This window comes from Geospiza fortis, unplaced genomic scaffold (assembly GCF_000277835.1).
Source record: "Geospiza fortis unplaced genomic scaffold, GeoFor_1.0 scaffold381, whole genome shotgun sequence".
Lineage (NCBI taxonomy): Eukaryota > Metazoa > Chordata > Aves > Passeriformes > Thraupidae > Geospiza > Geospiza fortis.
Window position 1 is genome coordinate 2,737,386 of NW_005054348.1, and position 22,311 is coordinate 2,759,696.

The 22,311-nt window shown below is 36.3% G+C and overlaps 1 protein-coding gene across 1 annotated transcript in view; it reads right to left on the reverse strand.

Annotated features, from left to right (window-relative positions):
* MAP3K21 (mitogen-activated protein kinase kinase kinase 21) overlaps positions 1–22,311 on the reverse strand; it is a 39,769-nt gene that overhangs the window by 4,234 nt on the left and 13,224 nt on the right. The window contains 8 exon segments of the mRNA XM_031058761.1: positions 1–355; positions 1,781–1,875; positions 2,896–3,046; positions 6,134–6,256; positions 8,065–8,305; positions 12,342–12,517; positions 13,315–13,463; positions 18,323–18,503. The exon segment at positions 1–355 is cut by the window's left edge and continues 24 nt beyond it. Of these exon segments, the coding sequence (XP_030914621.1) occupies positions 1–355; positions 1,781–1,875; positions 2,896–3,046; positions 6,134–6,256; positions 8,065–8,305; positions 12,342–12,517; positions 13,315–13,463; positions 18,323–18,503 (1,471 nt within the window).

The following is a 22,311-nucleotide window of genomic DNA, read 5'->3' on the forward strand; positions in this document are numbered from 1 at the left end:
CGCTTCTTCCTCTCATCTTTAGGCAAGAGTTCATCTGGACCCTGTGATTTGTTCAGCTCTCTGATATCTAAGCCCAGGGCAACGGATGCAAGGAGGACAGCACATCCATACAGCACTGAATCAGTCTTCTTTTTGTGCAGCGTCCTGCTCAGACTGTTGGTAGGTGTCATTTGAGGAGTACTGTTTGTAGAACTAGCTGAGGTTCCTTCTTCAAAGCTCTCGTGTTCTACTGTGTTCTCTCCCTGATCATCTTTCCAAAGAGGTAGATTAATATAGGCCTGATTGGGCAACTTAATTGGCTTTGGTCTTTTACCGTCCAAACCTTCAGGGGTAAGTTTCTTATCAGTACTGGCACCTGTAAAACATCACAGTATTCTTTAAGATTGCAATTCAACTGTTTAGCTATTGCATGTCTGCATATGTACATCATTATTTCCTTTAACATGCACAAGTATTAACCTTGAAGGATACTGTACAATCCATTTAGATGCTGTCAGAAGCTCAGACTCACATTTTGAGTTTCAGAAACATGCCTATACCTCTTAGTGTTTGCAACACTTTGATAATGCTTTATAACAACACAGAAAATATTTGGGTGTACGGATACAGAGAAGTAATTTACTATACACAAATTGGCAGATAAGATCTGGAACATATTCTTTACAATACTTTCAACTCAGCTGAGTTCCAAAATCCAGTCAGTTATTAGAAATTTTTCCAATTAATTAATTAGGTCATGGTGGTCTGGAGTAAAAAGTAAATTTGACATCTTACACCTAATGACAAATAAAAAGGAGGTATTATTTGACTTGCATGTGTTATTCTGCTATAAACTATTGAATGCTAGAGAATAAACCAAAAGCGTTTGATATTCAAGTAAGGTAACTTTGTGTGCAGGGTTATAGTAGTAAGCTAATACATCTATAAAATTACTATTTGTGAAGCCTTGATTTATACCCCTACCACTATACATGAAGATTAAAGTGCCTTTTTCCAGCAGTGTCCAAGCAGCTTACTATTTCCTCTTCCAGATGGCATGAATCTAGCTGCTGGTATGGACACCAAGTTATATCACAGGCTTTTTTCCTGACACTGGTAACTTAATGCTCTCAGATAGGAGAATCCACAGTATAGAAAAAGGGTGTGCAAATTTTAAAATCATTACAAATATTTTATCATCATGGCCCATTATAGCAATGCTCATAAAAAGCAACATGCAGCTATTATGCTTCTGATCCTAAAGGGAGCAAGTATGTTTTTCCTTGTGATTTTACCTGTGAATAGCATCATGTTGTCTAAAACACTTGAAGATTTGAAATCTACATTTCTGTCTTGAAAATTTAGACAACAGGTCTCATTCAAAAAACCAGGGAACTAATATGTGGGAATATACCAGGGCTTACAGGTTTTTAAAAAACTATGCATTTTTGCAACGACAATGTCATCAATGATTATTTAAATGTCAAGACAATTACTGATTTAGGTTCTTTTTAAAAGAAACAAAAAAGTGGTGACTGCAGACCTCATATACAGAGTAGCCTGCAACTGAAAAATATGGAAAAAATCTCTATATGGTTCAGTTCACAGACTACGCGTATTTCTTTGTTGCTAATGATGTAAATACAGGGGGTTTTTGCAAAGGAAAACGGTTGGCAGCATAATTTTTCCTGTAATATTCTGCACAATCCTTTAAGGAATTCAAGCAATACAATTTCTAACATGGAATGTGATCTTAATACTATTATATGGCTACTTTCACTTTTTCAAAAACAGCTCTTACCTTGGTCCACAAATAATGAAGCTAAGGGCACACCCTTCTGATTTTTCATTAAAACAGTTGACCAAGGGTTGCTGCCATCTGAAAGGGGTCTTACTCTGCAATAACAATAGTTACTTTGAGATAACAGATACCATGCTCACATAAACTTTGTGAGAAAATTATTTTCTTTTCAAACTCTAAACCTGCAGTACATAACTGGAAAACCTTTCCAAAGGTAAAAAGAAGATGGAGTAGCACTGAATCATATGATTATAAATGTAAACACGCCTTAATGTCAGGCATTCTTTTTATGATAAAAATTTCATGTCTAAAAAGAAAGCAAATGAAAAATGGGCCTTTGTTACCTATTGAACAACACAAGTTTGTGAAAACCTGTGTGAAACAATAGTTTCATTGTCTCAAAGAAATGATGTGAATATTGGAAGTTTATTAAACTATAGTGACTTTTAAACAAACAAAAATAATATAAACCCAATTCCAACTGATCGTCTGGAACCAACTCCTGCCACAGGTAACTGAGTGGATATCCCTACCACGAAAAACAAAGAAAGGCACTATAAATAATTGTATATACTAGAGAAATAAAGAAAAGTATTCTTGCTATCTCTGGTTTTGAGCCATTGGAAAACATAATCTGTAAGTAAAGCTGTCCAGTTGATTTTCATAACCTTTTCACCCTCTGTCTGTCAGCACAAAGGATGTTGCTGGTGTGAACTGTGCCTCACATATGCCAAATCAGTCAGTCTTACTTAATCATGCTGAAAGTACCCAGTGGGGGCCATGCTTGCAATTCCTCAAAATAATGTGAGGAAGGGCAAAAAAGACAGGCCATGAATGTCTGGTATGCACTGGTAGCTCAGCATCCCAGTATGTTCCAAATGTCAAAAAAACAGAGATAAAGGGTAATAGATAAGAATCAATAAATCTTTAACATAAGTAGGTGATTTATCCTCAAGATTACGTGGGGGAGCTACTCATCAGTAATGTAATTTCTAAATTAATTAAAAGGTAGGAATTCTTGCTGTAACTAGACACAGCAGAACTTTTTTCACTCACTACCTATGCCACAAAGAAGGCTTTAGTATCATCAAAATACCAAAATGTAGTAGACATACTTGTCCTTACAATCTGCACGATCCTTTGTTTGAATTGAACTTGGTCCCCATGTACAACCTTTCTTTTTGAAATTTCTCTTTACATCTTCAAACTCTTCTTGGTGATATGTTGTGCTCCTTCCCCAAGTTCTGTTGCTTTCATCTGAAGTTACTGGAGATTGGATTTAAAAACACAAAACCCACACACATAAATACTATTTCTAAACCCAAAATATTTTGACAGAACAGAGTATGTTCTGCACGGCAAAACCATTTTGACACAGTAACACAGAAGTAGAAAAAAAATTGTGATTGTTTTTTTCTTTTACTAAAAGCACCACGAAAACTTCACTGATCCAAAAAGAGGAGCAAGAAAGAAAAGTGATTTATGAGCTTACAAGACACCCAGATCAAAGATAAAGCAGCAAAGCAATCACATTTTCCATGTTTCCTTTAACTGAGAACCTTATATTTAGGTAATTCAGACAAGTGAATTAGACTGAGCACTTAAGTTCAATGAATAAAATATATTCTGTGGACAACTGGTATCAAAAGAAACAAATATTCCAGTTGTGACTATGATTAACATTTTCTTTCTCCCTACACCAAAACAAATTATACTTTAAAGTGTCTAACCTCCATTAAATGCTTAGTCTGTCACTGTCTCAGCTGATAAATTAAACATAACCAGCACCTTGGAAACATAACAAAATCTTGCCTTTTTTCATAACCCCACAGGGAAGTTCATATTCACTTGTGATATCTACATCTTGCTGGTACACATATACACTGTTTCTTCGGCCATTAGCTGTGTGTGTATCTGTTTTTGGAATCACTGAGGAAAAATTAAGAGAACGTAGTAGAGATCTTAGTCAAATTGATTTCAGCAACAGAACTTTTTCCCTCATATTTTTATCTTTGGGTCATAAAGCCTAGATCTATAAAGGCATTAAGTATCTTCTAATGATGGGTTTTCACAATAGGGTTTAAAGGATCCTCTTTCTAGGACCCGACCTGGGAGGGTAGATTTTCACATGCCACTGACTAACTGAAGCATTAGCTTGGAATCATGATGGCATGCTAACAGATACGATAGAGAGACCTAGGAGAAAAACAACATGGCCAGTTACAACAGCATGATAAATAAGGGGGCATTTACATGCCCATGGTTCTGCTGTTCCTTCACTGTACAGATTCTGCTCCTTCTTCACCATACACCTCACCAGCAAAGCTCACACTGTAGAATGGCACTACATTTGCCTACCTTACACTCTCATTTTCAACCACATTCCTATGGAATATGTACCTTAGTGGCTTTCCTTCTCCCTCCAAATCTCCTTTCAAAATCATCAGAATTTGTTTCAATAAGAAATTAACTAGATTTTTCTTTTAACCTAATGCTTAGATTTGAAAGCTAGACTTGCTCAAGACAAAGTGAAGCAGTCAAGTAACCAGCTGTTACATATGCCTGTTCAAATCACCTGTATTTGAGCAAGTCGTCTTGAAACAAAGACACTTTGAAGTTAAATCAAGATAAAACATGATTGTGGGAAAGGGAATTTATTTTGCACAGGTGCAGATGGGTGTGGAAGCTAAATTGTTTCAGCTAGATACTCCTGAGATATCTGATAAGCTTTTAGGTAAAAACCTAAGGATCCAAACCCAGAAGCAGACATGTACTTCTTTTAAACGAGAGCCTTTATGTTGTCCTGCATGTTGAAGCCCTATGAATACAAATGCCTGCTCAAATAAAGAAGAAAAAAAATCCTCAGTGGTACTTAGCACACATGCAAGGAGTGGCACTGCAATAGCTTACACAAGGCTATGCAATTAAAAAAACAAACACAGAAAATTCAAGTTTTCAGAAACATGCCAATACCTGACATTTGCTTCATTTCCAAGCATGTCCTCACAGAGCAAGAAGAATCAAAGATAAAATGAGATAGTAAAATGTCATAATTACATATAAACTAAGAGAAGCCTTTCTTTGCCTTTCTGCAAAAACCAAAGCCAACCAACCAACCAGAAAAACCCACCACATTTTGAGGACAGGAAACAATTGACAACAGAAATACTCTGTCATCTAACTTCTGAGAAAGACTCCAGTTGATTTTCCTTCCATCTCAAATTTTCATTATATAAAGCAAGACAGGGTTCGTCCACCTCCCTCCTTTATCCACAGTGTTGCCAACTGTATCCACTGCAGCTCAAACAAATACTGAAGTGCCAGAGAAGACATCACTGCTCCCCTTTAGACATTAGGGGATTTCGTAAGGCAGAGGTGTTACAAAGGAGATGAAAGATCTGATTTCTATCCAAACTTAAAACAAAGCGTCAGGCTGGTCTAAAATTCAATCAATCTTTACAGAGTAGCTACAGAACATATGGAAAAAATCCTCGTGCATTCTTATTTCCCCTTCTCCTCAAAGCCAGATTTTGAAGTAATCTCCCTCACAGGTGACTGTGCTTGCAAAAGAAGATAGCCAACATCCATAAGCAATCAGCTGGAACAGGTTCCACTGATTTCATAGAGAGAGAAGCTTAAGGCATTCATCTCTGAATATGGCTAATTAGACAATCTACTTTGCACAATAGATCAGACAGTACAAATCCAAGCAGTGAATCCTGTAGGAACTGTTTTATCTGTGTATATGTCATTCCCAAATATGCTTCTCTGTAATAACGTGATCACATTTCTGGTACCTCCACTATGTGAGCATGAACATACCCACAAATTTTTTTTTGTCTCTTTTTCCTATCTTCAGAAAACCTAAAGCAAGATTTCTTCTGGATTTATACCTGTTTAAAGCTTGATTCTCTTCTGACATAAGAAAGTTGGGTTATTGGCTCATTCTTTGATCTTTCCATCTTACAAGACTCCCTTACTCTCTGAATCTTTCTTTTCCTTTATCAACTCCAATACCTAATAAAAACTTGTTTTCATCTTTCTTGGGTTCTAAATGTGATGCTTTGCCTTTTGTCATAAATTTTGATTTGTCATTGTTTTATCCCAGTTTACAAGTTGGTTCCCAAAGTAATTAAGTAAAGATACAATTTAAAGCATTCACAATAATTTTGAATTATTGAAAATTATTTAGCATTTTAGCAAGATTATCCCTCCTTTCAAAGAAGTTGCAACTGTTAGAACCAATCAAGGGATGTGGAAATCAGACAGAAATCTGCCAGGAATCTGATACTACTCCAACATTTCAGTATGTATATGGAACACTCTCTATTGATCAAATGAGTGGACACTTACATTGTATAGCTCGAAGACGAGGAATTATTGTGGGGCTACTTGATGGACTAGAGCTGTTACTGTTTAAACTCCTCCTCTTATCCAGATTGGGGGATGCCTGCACTGTTATTTTGTGCTGGAAATCTATAAGAGAGCAAAACAAATCAGTTTTAATGTTCTGAATAAAACACTTCTCAGAAAAACATGCTGCTATACTTCTTTAAACAAAGTTATATAATGAATTAGACTTCATTATATGTAATTTTTTAAACAGGTAAGAGATATACATATTAAAAACATTGAAAAACTCTAAATGTAACAATTTAGATTTTGAGTCAAACAGGCAAGACTTCACACCTTCATGTGATAGTCTTGCAAGAATATGAACCACACTAAGTAGGTCCAAGTTATTAAATCTTTTAGGTTGTCACAAGAGGGGCAAAAAATGCCCATCAGTATTTAATTACAAATTAATCAATACTCATTCCCATGAGATTTGCCTTATTTTTTTTAGCATGTAATTCATATACACCATAAAAAAGCAGTAACAAAAAGTCACATTTATTCATGTCAGAAAATCATGACAGTAAACTACAGAATTACAAATATTTATAGCAAAGTAGTAAAAAAAGAAAAACAAATATTGAGGAGGAAAAAATTTATGAAATTAACCTTAATATGCCACTCTAATACCCATCATCAATGCAATTATATTGTACACTATTCTTAGAATACAATTGTCTCAAGGACAAGCTCATCTGGATGTTCTTGGTAACAAGGAGCTAACTGCTATTCTGAATGAAAATATTTATTTTATCACTGTTTCAATTTGAATACAAGCAGAACTGGAAACAAAGGACCAAATATTCAATTGAAGCTTGCAATCCAGCAAAAATATAACTAAAACCCATAAATGTACCATGTTTGTCTGGGAGGTTGTAGGGTGGCTTTTATCTTATTTGCTCTTATTTTTAAAGTAAGGAAAAATATTTCACTAGTGCTGAAATAGTACTCTAAACATTACTGCCCTCTGACTGTCTTTCCAGCTGCCAGATAGCTACAATTTGGTCAGACTTGTGTTAACACAGCATCAAGTTCTTAATGCATTTGCAATAACCTGTCAGACTTGACCTGGAAGCCACTGAAAGGAAGCCCACCAACCCCAGGATGAAGGCTTTCCAATCATTGGTGAAACCATGAGTTTGTGAAGTGCTATCTGGTGGTAACATTAAAAAGGCATCTCTAAACCAGCCCCTCAGAACTGAAAGACCCTCACTGTCTACAAACACGTCTCCTTCGTAAATAAGGCATTTTAATGCATTCATAGGTGGAATGAAATGCTCTAACATTCAAATTATACCATATCTGTATTCTGAAATAATCAGCTGCTGCTGTTAATGCATTTTCTTGCAAGAAATAAGGCACTGAAGATTGTAACTGCTGTGTTGTACTTGCAACTGCAGTAAGTGTGCAGTTTGGACCTACTGCACCTGTACATCCCCAGCCTCTCGCAGCACTGTTTTTCTGCACGTTATTTGCAATTTTAGGGCAAACAGCACTAATATTCCATCATGTTAGAAAGTTCTGGCATGTAGTAAAACAGTACCTTCCTGTCTGTACAGAAACAATGATAACAAAAATCTGAACTTTGAACCAGTATTAAATCATGTGGCTCCTATACTAGTGACCTTTCCCTCCAAATGGGATGGACTTCTAGCTGAATCATTCTTTCAGATGAAATGAGGACTACTTCATGAGAATATGGTATGTGAAAGCTTTTCCTTGTGGGAAGGGAGCTATACAATTCTTACCAAACACTTCTGTGCATTACAGAAGAAGAATCTGACAACAAAATAAAATAGTAGCTAACGCTGAAAACATGAACCATGGAAGCGAAGAAGCTGGCATATTTAATCATTACATATAAAGTGAACCTTAAAAAAATTGCAAACCTGAAGGCAAACTAATTCTGTGTCCATCTTTGAGTTTTAACCGGCTTCTTTTAAACTTGCCCTTCCTCTTCTTGACATTGGGTTTCTCTTGGTTTAACTGGAATATCATGATATTCAGCTCGCGCTCCAGTACATCGATCTCGCGTTCCGCTAACTGCTGCTCACGGCGCTTCAGTAATTCTTCTTGAGATTTTTGCTGAAGAGCTGCTCTTGTCAACTCCTCTTCTCGGGATCGAAGCTCCTGAAGACAAGATTCACAAAAACAAAACTTAGTAATAATGTGAAGGCAGTATTAAAGGACATATGAAGTGCACAATAGGTTGTATTTCCTGATTAATTTTTATGATACACTATATACATGCAACATGCCCAATCTTCTTCAAGTCCTCCATTCTGAACAAACCAAGATTCTGTATTCAGAATCAAGCATTACACAATTTCCTTCAAACCAATTAACTTGAGTCACTCCACTTAAAGCAGGCAAGCAGTAGAAATGGGGACAACACATGCAATCAAAGATTATCAGCTAACAGCCCAGCAAAAAATGCACTTCAAGTATTTCACATGATGAGAAGCTCTTGCACAGCATGAGGGCTGCTATTGGACAGCTCCGACACTTTAACATAAGGACAATGACCTGATGAATACACAAATTATTGCCTTTATCTTAAATTCTCTAACCTTTCCTGTTTTTCAGCCACGTATTAAGTAGCACTTTTCTATCTAGAAAAGCAATCAGTATTACACTGAATGGGGATTAGTGCAATAGGATAAACTAAGTCATAAGACAGCTGTTTCTTAATTAAATCCAGCAGATATCTGTAACATCAAACAGCTACTAACCACTGAATTACAGCACACAGACTCCCAAGCCACCATTCTAAGAAGAGTAGCTCTTCTTTTATTATTTTTTAATTTTGCAAAAGGAAAAGCTTTAATAAGGAAGCTAGGTAATTTTCCAGGGTAAATGAATAACCAAGGCTAAATAGCTGCAAACCTAGCATCTTAAAATTATCTTAATCTTCAGTTTCCAAAATCTGTTAAAATACATCTGAAATTTAAGACCTCCCTAATTTCAGACTTTCCTTCATAGCATGGGGCATATAACACAGGAAACAGACGTAGAACATTTACAGTCTATATTGCTAATAACACTGTACTGGAAGTATAGGAAAAGGAGAACTAGATGTGACTCATACTCTATATGTTTCTCATGACTTTTTTATTCACATGATTGTGTAAATTCCACTTAATTCAACTCAGAAAACTATCCTGTGAAACAAAGCTATGCTAAAAGTTCAGGATATCTAAGAAATTTATTTCTATTTAAAATTAATTTTTACATTATACAATTTTATAATTGGGGTGTTGCTTAGTTTTGACTTTGTTCAGTTTTTATTTCAGAACTGTCTAATTCTGCTCATTGGTATCCAGCAATGTTGTATGCCAGACGAATTCCTTATTTCACATTGTTAAAGCAAAAAACTACTTTGTGAACTGTATTATTTCAGTGTTTTCAAATGAAAATGTTCAAATGTTCTTTCCAAAAAGACTATGGATGTCAAAAGACAGGCTGGCACTGAAGCAAACTGGTTCAATGAGACATGTCTGTTCTTCAGACACTTTCTGGGTTTTTTTACAGCTATAGCACACATACTCTGCTTATCATGGGTTTAAAATTTAAGTGATATGACTGACAAATTTCATATGGTATACTAATTTTGAGTGAGTTTGTTTCAACCCAATACTGGGAACCAAATTTTTTAAAAGATATTAAATATCTTTATTAAATTTAGTAAATATCTTTTACTAAATTTAGTGACTCCTGAAAATCCTCACTTTCCTCCTCCTCTGTCCATTCAAAACAGGACAACCTAAAACAGGAGTTGAAAGCAGAAACTACATTAATTCAGATTTAGAAAAGAGATACTTAAAAGTTTAAAGAGAGAAGATCTTTATTACTGCATTAGTACAGTAATAAAGGTACATTAGGAGACTGTTGATTTTCCACTTTTCACAGCCCTCAAATCCATGTTCCATGAAGCTCAGCAACCAGGCAGAAACTGACAGCCTGTACTGAAATGTACAGAGTACATTTCAGTACACAGTATAGAGGAAGGAAAAGTGTTTCCTCAATGAGAGATTAAGTATTTACTCTTTTCCAAATAAACTAATTAAAACCAGACTTACTGCAATTAGTTAGGCAATGTTTCCACACCACTCTACAATTAAAACACCCATTGTAAGGAAGCTTGGAAAGAATTCTGTATTTCAGTTGCTCAAGAACATTTGTCAAAATAAGATTGTGATCTTCTCTTCAAGTAGGCGTCACCATCACTCATTTGCAGTAAGCCCTTGAGGAAATCCCTCTAGCTACAGAAGTTCCTCTTTTACAGGAGGAATAAGACTGCATGCAGAGGATTTTTGTAATAATATTATTATATAAATACTTTATAGACATGACCTTCACACTAGTAGCTCATAGCAAAATTGATAATATGACAAATTCAAAAACCCTGCATATATATGAAAATCTTGTCTAAGTCAAAGTTACATGTTTTCAACCTTAGAGAAGTACACCTCATTAGGGTAGATGCCTCTGGAGATGCACTTACTCCAGCATGTTAAAAGTAAATTTAATTTTATCATTTCCCCTACCTAACTGAGCTTAACTCACTTTTACACTCAAAATATGACTCTTCTCAAAATCTTGTCACCTGCTTATTTAATTCTAGACTTAATTTAGTCAGATTTTTCTTGGATAGGAAATCTCATACTAGAGTAATGCCTCCAGAAAAACAAAAAATAAACAAAAAACCTGAACAGGAAGGCCTGTTACAATTGCTCTCAGAGTAAAAGGAGGAAAATGGTTGGTTAAGCAGTTGCTGCAGGGGCCCAAAACAGTTATGTTCTATGGCAGGTTGAGGCAAGCGAGCACAGTAGCTGGTGACCCCACGGCAAGTAAAAAAAGGAAGCCTCTACTCTCTGTAAAGGGACTATAACTCAACTGCAAAGGAAGAGACCTGACAGCTCCTGAGGCACACAACTCAGCTCTAGCACTCTGTATGCCTACTGCAGGCAGAGCAGACCACACCACATACTTACCTACTTCTGTGAACCAAAATGAAGAGGGAAATGCAGAGGGTAGAAGAAACAGTAGATAGGAAATAAATAATGATACTGCAATATTATGGGTGATCAGTAAATCCTAATACCACTATGCTGATATTACAATACATATGTAATGTCACACACAACACTAGCCGGAAGTCCACATGCTGCCATTTGTGACATTTGATGAGAACAAGTGAAGGACAAAGGCTACAAACAGTGACTTGAAAGACAAGAGTTTAGTTCTTGCTTTTGTCAAACTTGGCAAAACTTTATATCTTCTATAAAGTTTCATCACAAGTCACTGCATCTCAGTTTACTGTCTTGTCTACAATCGCTTCATGAAAAATAACAGCAAACATATACTGGGATTATACTGCAAGAAACACCTGCAAAGAAGGGATTTGTTTCTTCCAGAAGCATTTTTAACAGGGACTCCAGAACACCTGGCCTATTCCAACCCTTATCTTTATCAAGTTGTCAAAAGGAAAATATAAAACTTAGGGCGGTTAAAACCAAGTTGAAGTGAGTAGAAGAGAAAACAAAGAGAATTGACAGTGAGTACTGATTTAGTACAAATATATTGTGATGTGAGACTATGGAAAGAAGACCAGTGACAGAAATCTGAGTAATAAACAAAAGAAACCAGATTTGCTGATTCATGTGTGTGAGTTTGACCTTCTTAATATCTGGCAAGAATACATCCCAAACTGCAACATTGAAAGGCATCCATATGATCAGTCTGTTCAGCAAGAAGAGAGATAAAAGCACAATTCCATTTTTGGAAAAAAAAGCCATGAGATACAGTCACATAACAGGATGAAAAGCTTTTCATTCTCACAGCTGAGGAGAATGTTCAACAGCAGCTGAACATTTACAGTCATAAAGATTAGCTTAAGGGATAAATCCAATTTAAGTGATACATGCAAACATACAAGAAAAAAATAACACATTTCAAAAAAGAGCCTAGAATGCGACATTTACAGATCTACAACCTCTCTTCTCTGGGGAGACAGGTGTGGATATCTTTTTTTTTCAACTGCGTGTATGTTTGCATAAGTACATTGGTAAGCAACAATTCAAAAGTTCAAAACTGCTGTATCACATAACCATAAATACACACATACCCTTCCTTCACTGCCATGCAATTGGAAAAACCAACTTACTTTTTCCTTTGTTCTCAATTCATTAAATATCTGCTGAATTTCCAATTTCCAGTCATCTTGCATGGAGTGGAAAGACTCTTGAGGCATTTCAGTCATAACTGCCCCTTCAATGGCAGTAAGCTGTTCAAGAATTAAGGCAAACGATGGTCGGATATGAGGGTCCTGCTCCCAGCATTCTAGAATTTATCAAAATCCTGTCAGTTTGTGATAGCACATAGAACTTTTTGAAGAGCTACGTGAATTTCAAGTTACTTGCAACTGCATTTCAAATTTTAATATGTTCTCTTTATCTGCAAGACATCCCCAGTTCTGTCTCAGTTTACAGAGGTGACATCTACCTACCTATATTCAGAGGATTGTTTTTGTATAAATAGTAATTTTTTGGTCTATTTTTAGCAATTTGCTAAATAGCTAATGAATGAATAATAATTCAACAGCTTAATTGTTAATGAATGCCAATAATTAAATGAATTAGCAAAACTAGCAATATTGTATGGAAGAAATAAATAAAAAGGTAGAAAAATTCACTAAACACAAGGAAAAAATCATTAGCAAGCAATGTTTATTTCTCTCTAAAATAGTTCCAAAACATTTTTGACACTCATGAAGAAACAATTAAAAAAAAAGGTATTTGCAATTGTTCCCCTTGGGATTTTAATCTATCTTGTATTAATCCATAGTAGTAACCCATAATTTATGACATTTAATGCAATTTCAGAGTAGAAAAAAAATCAGTGAAATCAGAGCACAAACTGTACTGTTGCTACTGAAAAACTTATATGCAACACTAATACTGTATGCCTCCCTCAGAAACACACCCAACTCTCTCTGACACCAGATTGCTGTGTAAAGAAAAACAAAATACTTGGTACACAGCACACTATCAAATGAGGCACATATTTGGCAATCCATTATTATTTTATACCCCCAAAACATAACTATTTAAAAACATAGAAAGAAACAACATGGATACCTTTCATTAGTTTTGCAAATGGTTCAGGGCAGGTGGATGGGATGGGCAAAGTAAGCTTATTGACAGCTACTCCATAAGCCACAGCAAGGCCATCAATGCCACGGTAAGGAACCTCTCCTGTAAGCAGTTCCCACAGCAACACTCCATAGCTACAAAAGGTAATTTTTTAAACAGTTATTTTCTGAGAAAGAAACAACAAGAACACATGAAAACACAAACAAGTATCTGTCCAACCACGTGCTCAAATTCATGAGGATTTCCCAGTGAACAGTGAATTCCTTTAAGTCAGCTCTACTCATGTCATTGTGCACGTTTCCAGTTATAGTGATTAAGCAAATTGGGTGCAACTTTAAGACTGGCTCTCACTCTTACTCAAAATGTAAGCATGAAGCCACTTCTATAGAAATGCTAGTTTCACATAAATCTGACTTACAATAGGAATCCTGAATTACAGGAAAACAAGCAACCTTCTCCCCACAAAAAACCAAAAAACAATAAAAAGAAATCCTCAGCAGAGCATTCAGGCCATTTCCCTTTCCAAATATTTCACAGTAATTTACCTAGAGGGACATATTTTTTTCTTTTTAAAATAATGGTAATAAAAATTACAGAAGACTCCCATCTTTATCTGGAAGTTTGAATTTCTAATCCCATTGTGTATATATGAAGGCCAGTGAACTTGTCACTTCTCACTGAAGATACAACAAGATTGAGAAATTATTTCATGCACACACATGGAATTTCTCTATACTAAAAAAAATCCCACCCATAAAATCCAAACAGAACAACATTGTTTTCAGCAAAAGGTGGTGGCATGAAGAGATCTTTTCTCAGTGCCAGGTACAGAAATCAAGAATCATGGATTTCCCATTACAGTGACAATAACCATTAGAACTTCTGCGATGCTCTCCACTCAAAGAGCTGGGTGTTGCTTTTACCTTCTTTGGGTCTGCATGCCCAATGCTTGTTCAAATTATTCAAGCCCCTACAAAGGGCGGGGACAGCACACTGGCTGCTGTGGCTCTAGAGCTCCTGTTCTACCACCACTGAAATGGACAGCTTCCACAGTCATTTTTGTGGAAGTGGGAATTACTCCTTTCAGAATGTTAGCCTAAAGTGGACTTTGCGACTGGATTTGGTTTTTATTCCTTCCTTCATCCCCCATGCCCCCTCCACTTCTCTTCCTGCCAGGGAGCCACTACCTGTAGAACAACCTATTGCTGCTTTTGAATAGTAAAGTGAGCAGGCAAAGGAAAAAACAGAATACAGACTATTGCTCTCGCCCTTCTCTCCAAGTGTGCAAAGAAATCACCTGCAAGTTTTGCAGGACTAGAATGAACTCTCCAACATGAGAAGAAAAGCATTCTGCACTGGGGAAGTGAGGGCTATGCGCTCCTTAGCACTAGAAACGACACCTCAAGAGGAGGTGTCAGATGCAACAGGGAGAAGAACACACACCAGTCAAGGTTTTCTATCACTGTCTGCTTAATAAGAAGTCAGTCAGTATTATACAACACCTTACAACATCACTTTAATAAATAATAAAACAGCAAACTACACAATATCAGCACAAATATCATCAGTACTTTGTTATCTATGGTCTGTTTGTCTGAGAATTTTTGCATCTCATAAAATCTTAAAAACGAACGAATTTACAGTGCTAACACTTCATCAAAAGCTGGAGAAAACAGTCTGCACCTGCAGCCAGAAGAAAAAGGAATTTAAAAAGTTGTGGGCCTCTTAAAAATTTCTTCCTGATTTTTCTAGTCTAATTTCTGCATTTGCTTGCATACTCAAAGAAGGCTAAAATAATGAATTCCAATTTGCTTTAAAACAGTGGTATCCTGACCATATTGAATACAACACTTCCTGTGGTACACACACATTTTATGCCTGATGGAGTAATTTTCCTGAACTACAGCTTGTCTGTGTCTTTGGAGAAAGCATTAAAAAAATGTCTCAGCAAGTACAGACTGTTCTAAAGTCAAGTAATTCCCTTGTATAGACTATTTCATACATATTTTAGCATAAACACTGAAGATAAGCAAAACATTAAATTTAACTAAAAAGAAGGCATCCTTTATAAAAAAGTTGTCACACTATTAGCTTTAGTTGTATTTACAATTCAAGCCTTTAATCTTAAAGAGCTCTCAACAGTGCCAAGAAGGTGGTTGCAAAGTTTTAAACAGACCAACACAGTAACAACCTTTTAATGAAAGAAGTCTTAATGTCAAGTACCAAGAGCCAGCATTATGGGAGAAAAACTGCAAGGAGAAAGCCTAAAGACATTATGGTCTTGATACACTGGAGTTTTTAACTATTACTAGGGAGGTACTAATCTGCCATTATCTAGGAAAACAGCTACTTGTTAACTCTCAGCTACACAAGGAGCTACTTAGTGGATTAAATTTCACCAGCTCACATACAATTGTCTTATACATACAGCCTGAGCTTCTAAGAAACAGCTTTTGTTTAAAGAGCAAAAGCCATGTCCCTTTCCATCATCAGCAAAAGGCAAAGCCACAACCATGTAATTGAAATACATATTTTTAAACCACAAAAATGAATACACTCCAAAAATATGTTACGTATTTTCATTATTAAAATTATTTTTCCTTCAATCCAATGTGATTTAAGCCTTATTATATCTCAGTCCAGTGAAAACTTGCTGATTTTACATATTTTAGGAGCTGAAAATCTGAAGGTCAGGTTCTCGAAGTTTATTTTACTTACAATCCATCTTCTAAATCAGAGATTACCAAGCACTGCTACATGAATCACTTCAAATTTATACAAATGTTCCAGGCAAAAGCAACTGCTAATTCTGCTGTACAGTAGATGCTTCCTGGCTTTGCCAAGCGCTTGTACAACCAGGACACACATTACTCTAAAGACCATTGCTGAAGCACACCATCAGCACTTGGAAATCTGTGGGCATATTTGCACTTTCAGGCTCCACACAAAACCAACACTGACACACCACTCAGAAATGTGTGATGATTCATGGAAGGGTAGGGTTGGAAGAGCAGAATTCTTGTTTGGGAATTTGGAAGCATGTGCCAGAGTAAAATAAATACAGTAGCTGAAGCTCTGGTCTGGAAAGCAAAAGGATACACGTGCAGGGCCTGGAAAGCACTAGTTCTGCTATCTAGGATGACACCTGAGAACATACAGCCTGGAAGGCTCTGCATGAAAATACTCCCACAGCATTTCCGAGCACTGGCAGATTCTGGAAGACAAGCTGGAAATGTAAGTTGCCTCAACTTGAGCAGCCTCAATTGCTCTTTTTTTTCCCTAATAAGAAGCCTGCAGATTTCATTCAGAGCCTCAGCACTCAGTATCTGTAACTGAGTTTAGAAATTTGCTGAAACATACTGTGTTCCTGTCTTAGAGAGACCCATATACTTAAATTGGTAATCTGAAAGCTTTTTAAAACAAAAACCACTCCTGTAACCAGGATATTCTTTATTTGCTTTTCTTTTAAAGAAAGAGTAAAGATAAGCAACAGAATAGATCAAGGTGCAGTGAGCAGAAAATATTTAGAAGCTAAGAAGGTCTAAACTATACTGCAAAACACAGCCTTTCTACTTAAAAACCTCTCCTGTTAGACTTCCATCATTGAACTAAATACTTACATTTTTACAAGAGAGGCGTGCAGAAGAGAAGGCGAAGAAGAGAAATACTGTAGGTTCCAAAAATGTAAACTAATGTTGCAGCAGAATATAAAATAATTGCACCAAAGCATACCCCCTCAGATACCTAAAATCACAGCAACAAGACTGGACAGGACCTGTAATTAAGCATGGAATACAGCTGATTAGGGAAACGCCTACACCCAACCTCCATCCCGCAAAAGAAAAAAAATTAAGAAAAAAGTAAGAAAGAATGGAAAAAACCAAAAAAAGAATGAGGCCAAAGATGCTTCCCAACTGGGCATCAACTGAGACTAATGCAAATAGAATTGGTTCCAGAGACAAGACAAATGAGTGTCACAAAACAGCAGTGCAGATACAGAATCATCACAAGAATACCAAAAGTATTACTTCATGCTGTAGAATATCATGCATTTAAGCAAAACAGGACCTTATTTAAGAATTATACAATCCAGAACATGCATAAAGCAGCAGGAGAAAACAGATTAAAGTCCTCCTCTCCTTCCCCAAATAGCTATCTTGGACCCTTCAGAGCAAACATAGCAAAAAGAAAGGAAATGCAGACTTTTCAAGGTGAGGCACAGCAGCTTTTAGAGCCTATTGTGCAATCACTGCTTTTCTGCACTCACAAACCAGAACTAAGCTAAAATTAAAGTTGAAATTACCTTTCTACACTATATGTATCCCACACTACACCACTCAAAAATAGCATCAGTAATGAGAGCCATATTATTTATATTATCCACAATAACATCTTAAATGAGAAATTCACAAATTTAACACAGGGCATTTCCCACCTTTAAAATTACAGAGCAAGTTAAAACAAATTTGTGCTGAATACACTCTCCTTAATCCAGCTACTGGATGCAAAATCTGTGTAAATGTAGAAGCTTCAACCTAGTATTAACTTTTATACACAACCACATTCCAGATTCCTAAAAACAGCATTAATTCAAGTCAACACTTGGCAAAGTTCTGGTTTGAACCTTATTATTATTTATTAGTCATATAAGGCAATAATTGGTTGGTCCCATTTTTGAGCAGATTGAGTGTTTTCAGACATCAAATATAAAATAAAGCTACTAAAATGAGATCAATCATACATTAATGTATCAAGAGCATAGAGCTTGCTTTAAAGAGTCTTTGTTTTCCCTCTTCCTCCCCCAGTTTGTAAGCAATGGACAATAAAAGGTATAACAACTGAAGTATACTTTAAAATGTGTTTGTTTCTTAGAAGAGCTATACTAGCCATATGTTGAGACAATAACCTAGCAAACTACCAAAAAAAAAAAAAATCTGTCAAAACCCTCAACACAGCTCCACTGAACATGGCCTTCAGCAGAAAAACTCCTTACCTCCAAATATCACTTCCTTTAGAAAACATGGAGGACTTGATAACTTCTGGAGCCATCCATGCATAAGTTCCTGCTGCACTCATTTTGGTTGTTCTGTGCCACTCTCTAGCCAGACCAAAGTCTGTAATCTTCAGAGTTTTATTACAAATGTCATCATGCTCCATCTTCTCCAGCAATAAAACTGCAAAAGATTGAGTTTGTAAATTAATACAATGGTAATAAAAAAATACATTTCTGTTATTAATTTCACATACAACTTGTATTGCACAGATAATTGTCTACTTTTAGTGTTGAGAAAATATTATAGCAATTTTTATCCACATGAAAATGTTTTTTGATAATTTTAAACTATTCCAAGCTACAGAAGCAAGAAACATCTACAGTGTCATGAGCATTTTATGCAGGAATATATATTATTATGCTAAAAATATATATTAAAATAAATTATTTTTATATAGGAGCATGTATTAAATTAGCACAAGCAAGAAGTACACTGGAGATGGAAAGTAAATCAGATCATTTAAGTAAGCCCAGAAACCTAATAATCCAAGATGATGACAGACTCTGAGAAAATTAACTACTTTGCAACAAGATTCTGGAATAATAAAATCAGCAGCAGTAGCAAACCAAAAACAAATCTTAAGAATTCTTATAAAAGACTGACAAAACAAAGCAGTATTATGTCACAGTATAAAATCCATTCTTAATAGTGCACTCCATCCTGGCCCCTACTCATCTCAAAAAGCCTGTAACAACTGAAAGAGGCGAGGGGAAGGACACAAGCAGGGTACTCAAAACAACATAACTACAGCTACAAGGAATGGTTAATAGACAAGAAGCCCTTTCCTAGCGTTCCCCTTGGAAAAGAAACATTTACAAACAAAAATCTATATAACAATGCCTTATTAATGAAGAAAACTAGACATAATAATTGTTCAAAGTTTCTCACTACAAGAAATGGACAGCGCTGGGAAAAACTAGCAGATGAGACTCAAACACGTGTCAGTCATTCACAGAACACACAAGTGAACTTTGCAACAAGATTCTGAACTTTGGAATTCTTGGCATAGTATGTGAATACTATTATTTAACATAGATTTTAAAAGTATCTCCACAAATTCATAGAAGTCAACTTGATATAGGGAATTTCTATCAAAAAGTTAGTTTAGTTTCATGAAATCCCTGGGCCACAAATCAGAACAAAGTTGGGAAACTATATGCCAGGGAAATTAGTTTGCCTAAGGAGTTCCCTGCTGGCAACAGGCCACTGGACTTGGATCCAGTCCCTTTTACATTATACACACTGCACCTTCATGAATGTTAAAGAGTAAGTCACCCTTTTTTTGCTGTTGCATCCTACAGTGCCTGACTTGTTCATGAGACAACTTTATTGGCAGAGTTGTAGCACCTCTTCAGGAAACAGTGTTACAAGAATAGAACTAGGTAATTGTGTTAGAGCTCACAAGCAGGGAGATAACTGATGGAAAGGAATCAAAATTTTAATACACCAAAATTTAAATTCCATATTCAGTTCTTCTGTCATTGTTTGAGAGAGCAACTGTCAGTTTTAACTTTCTGTTAAAATGATCTCCTGGGACAAAGACCAAAAATTAAATAATATGTAAGAAGCATAAATGTGTGGTTTCTACCTGTATGTAGAGCAAAGCACAGTACAGGAAACCCATTAACAAAAAAGCAGACAAAGACTTACCCTCCCTTACAGAAGAAAAACTGATGACCTTGCACTTGGAATTGAAATAAATAATTCTTACTGGTAGAGATTAACTCTCACAAATATTTCAAAAATTACATCAAATCCAGATAAAAGGAAAAGAACCCACATTCCATTTTCAATAAGCTTCTTAACAGCAAGAGAAATGAAGGCCAAAATGGTACAGACAAACCAAGAGCTCACCAATGAGAACCACCAGAACAGGTTAAATTCATGCAAGTTTCTATACTTTTATACTTGAATCAAAGACCTATTGTTTGCTGTTCTATTTCAAACATGTTCAGCAGAATTCCTGACATTCCTTGTCAGTCAATGTGACCGAAACCAAAAACAGTCAGTCTTGCAAAAGGTAATAACTGGCATGTGACCAAGTTTCATCCTACAAAGGGACAACATTTCTTAGCAGTTCAAACTTCCCTTTCCGGCTGGTAGCCAGGCAAACAATACCACACATGCATTGCTTAGCAGCTGGGCAGTAAAAATGCTCAGCATAGCTGAGTAGCACTCTGTAAGAGCTTACCTTGGAGTAGCCTAGCAACCTTCACTATAGCATCCTCCTGCCTCTTCCAGAGCTTCCTGGCCCTTGCTGGCTGCTAACCTGGGGGAAACTATTTTATCATCACCAGTTTGCCCTGTTAGCTCAGCATCCTCATTTCCTTTTCCAAACCTTTAAATTAACTGTCTTTCCTGGCTCCAATATACGTGCAATATTAAGTTGGGCAAGAGACAGTTTAACACTTTTGGGTTTACTTCAATGTTTTTCAGACTTTTTATTTTCAAACAAAGAATGAAGTTCATACTTACATTCTAGCTTTGCTCTTGGCAAGCATAGCCCAAAATATTTAGATGTGCAAAGACTATTTGAAAACAAAACCCACCAACACCCACAGATTAGATTAGGTATGCAGAAATGCAGGAAAATCCTATGTGCTTACTTATTTACCATGTAAGTAGGACACAGGATAAGGATATTTATCTAACACCTTATTCATTTTTACATAAGCAATACTAGATACTATGTTTCTGAATGATTCAAAATCGAAGGAGCTTAAGTTTGGGCCAAATGTAAAACTCTGCCCTGGATCCTCACCCAAACATTCCAGCCAGAAATAAAAAAATGACCAAGTAGTCTAAGGTCGCATATGATTTCTACCAGCAACATCATTTTCAACTAAATTCTGAGTTATTACATCTCTCTTTGTGACTCTACCTTTCAGCAATGAGATCAGGTGGAAAGCAAATTTATTAACATCACAGAGCAAAGTCTCGGGTGACATATAACAGGCACTCCTTGAATATATGAGGCACCGCATGCCCAGAAATATTTACAGCAGGGCAACAAAGAGATGTTATTTTCAATAATTCCTGAAATACAAATTAACGAGCTAAAGATAAAAGCCAGGTAAGTCAGAGAGAAAAATGAAGTGCTGTGCAGTAAACTGGTATTAAAAGTGGTAGATAAGATACCTAGAATCATAAAGGTTGGAAAAAATCTCCAAGATCATCAAGTCCAACCTTTGACCAAACAGTACCATGTCAACTAAACCGCAGCACTAAGTACCACATCCATTCGTTTCTGGAATATTTGCAGAGATGGGGACTCCACCACCTCCCTGGGCAGCACAGTCAGAAGGTAGCACTCACTCTAAGAAAGAACAGACCATCATATTAAAAAATATGCAAGTTTGCATAAGATCAGTCGTAAAATCTATGGCTATAAAAAAGAGATGAAGGAAGAAGAAATGCCTGGCTGTTCTGGCTAATGGAAAACTAGCAAGCTACATGTAGCTACGCAAGTAGTTCAATTCTAAAAGTCACTAAAGAAGGCTTAGTTCAGTAGAAACAGGGAGGTATCAATAGAGTTTTACAATCCATAACACCTCATGAAATATTGAATGACTAAACCTGCACATGCATGTCCAATACCAGGAACTGAAGCAGACATAGCAAATAGAATAGTTAGTAATGTCTAGTAATGTCTTTTATATAGATAAAATCAGAAGAGCTTGTCCTTTTTGCTGCGCTAAACAAAGGTTTCGAGAAGTTATGAGAACAGAAGCTACCCATATCTAACAACAGAATGCACACCTACAGCACTGGTGCTCTTAACAACAATATTTTCCTAGGTGCTCTGGCTGGTCCATCTTACAGGTACACTTCTGATTAAACTCAGTTCTAGATCTGGAGTTACCAGAGTAGGGAATTTTATTGCCTCTTTTCTCCCATCCCCGTTTCGGACCTCCTCTGCAGTGTAAAG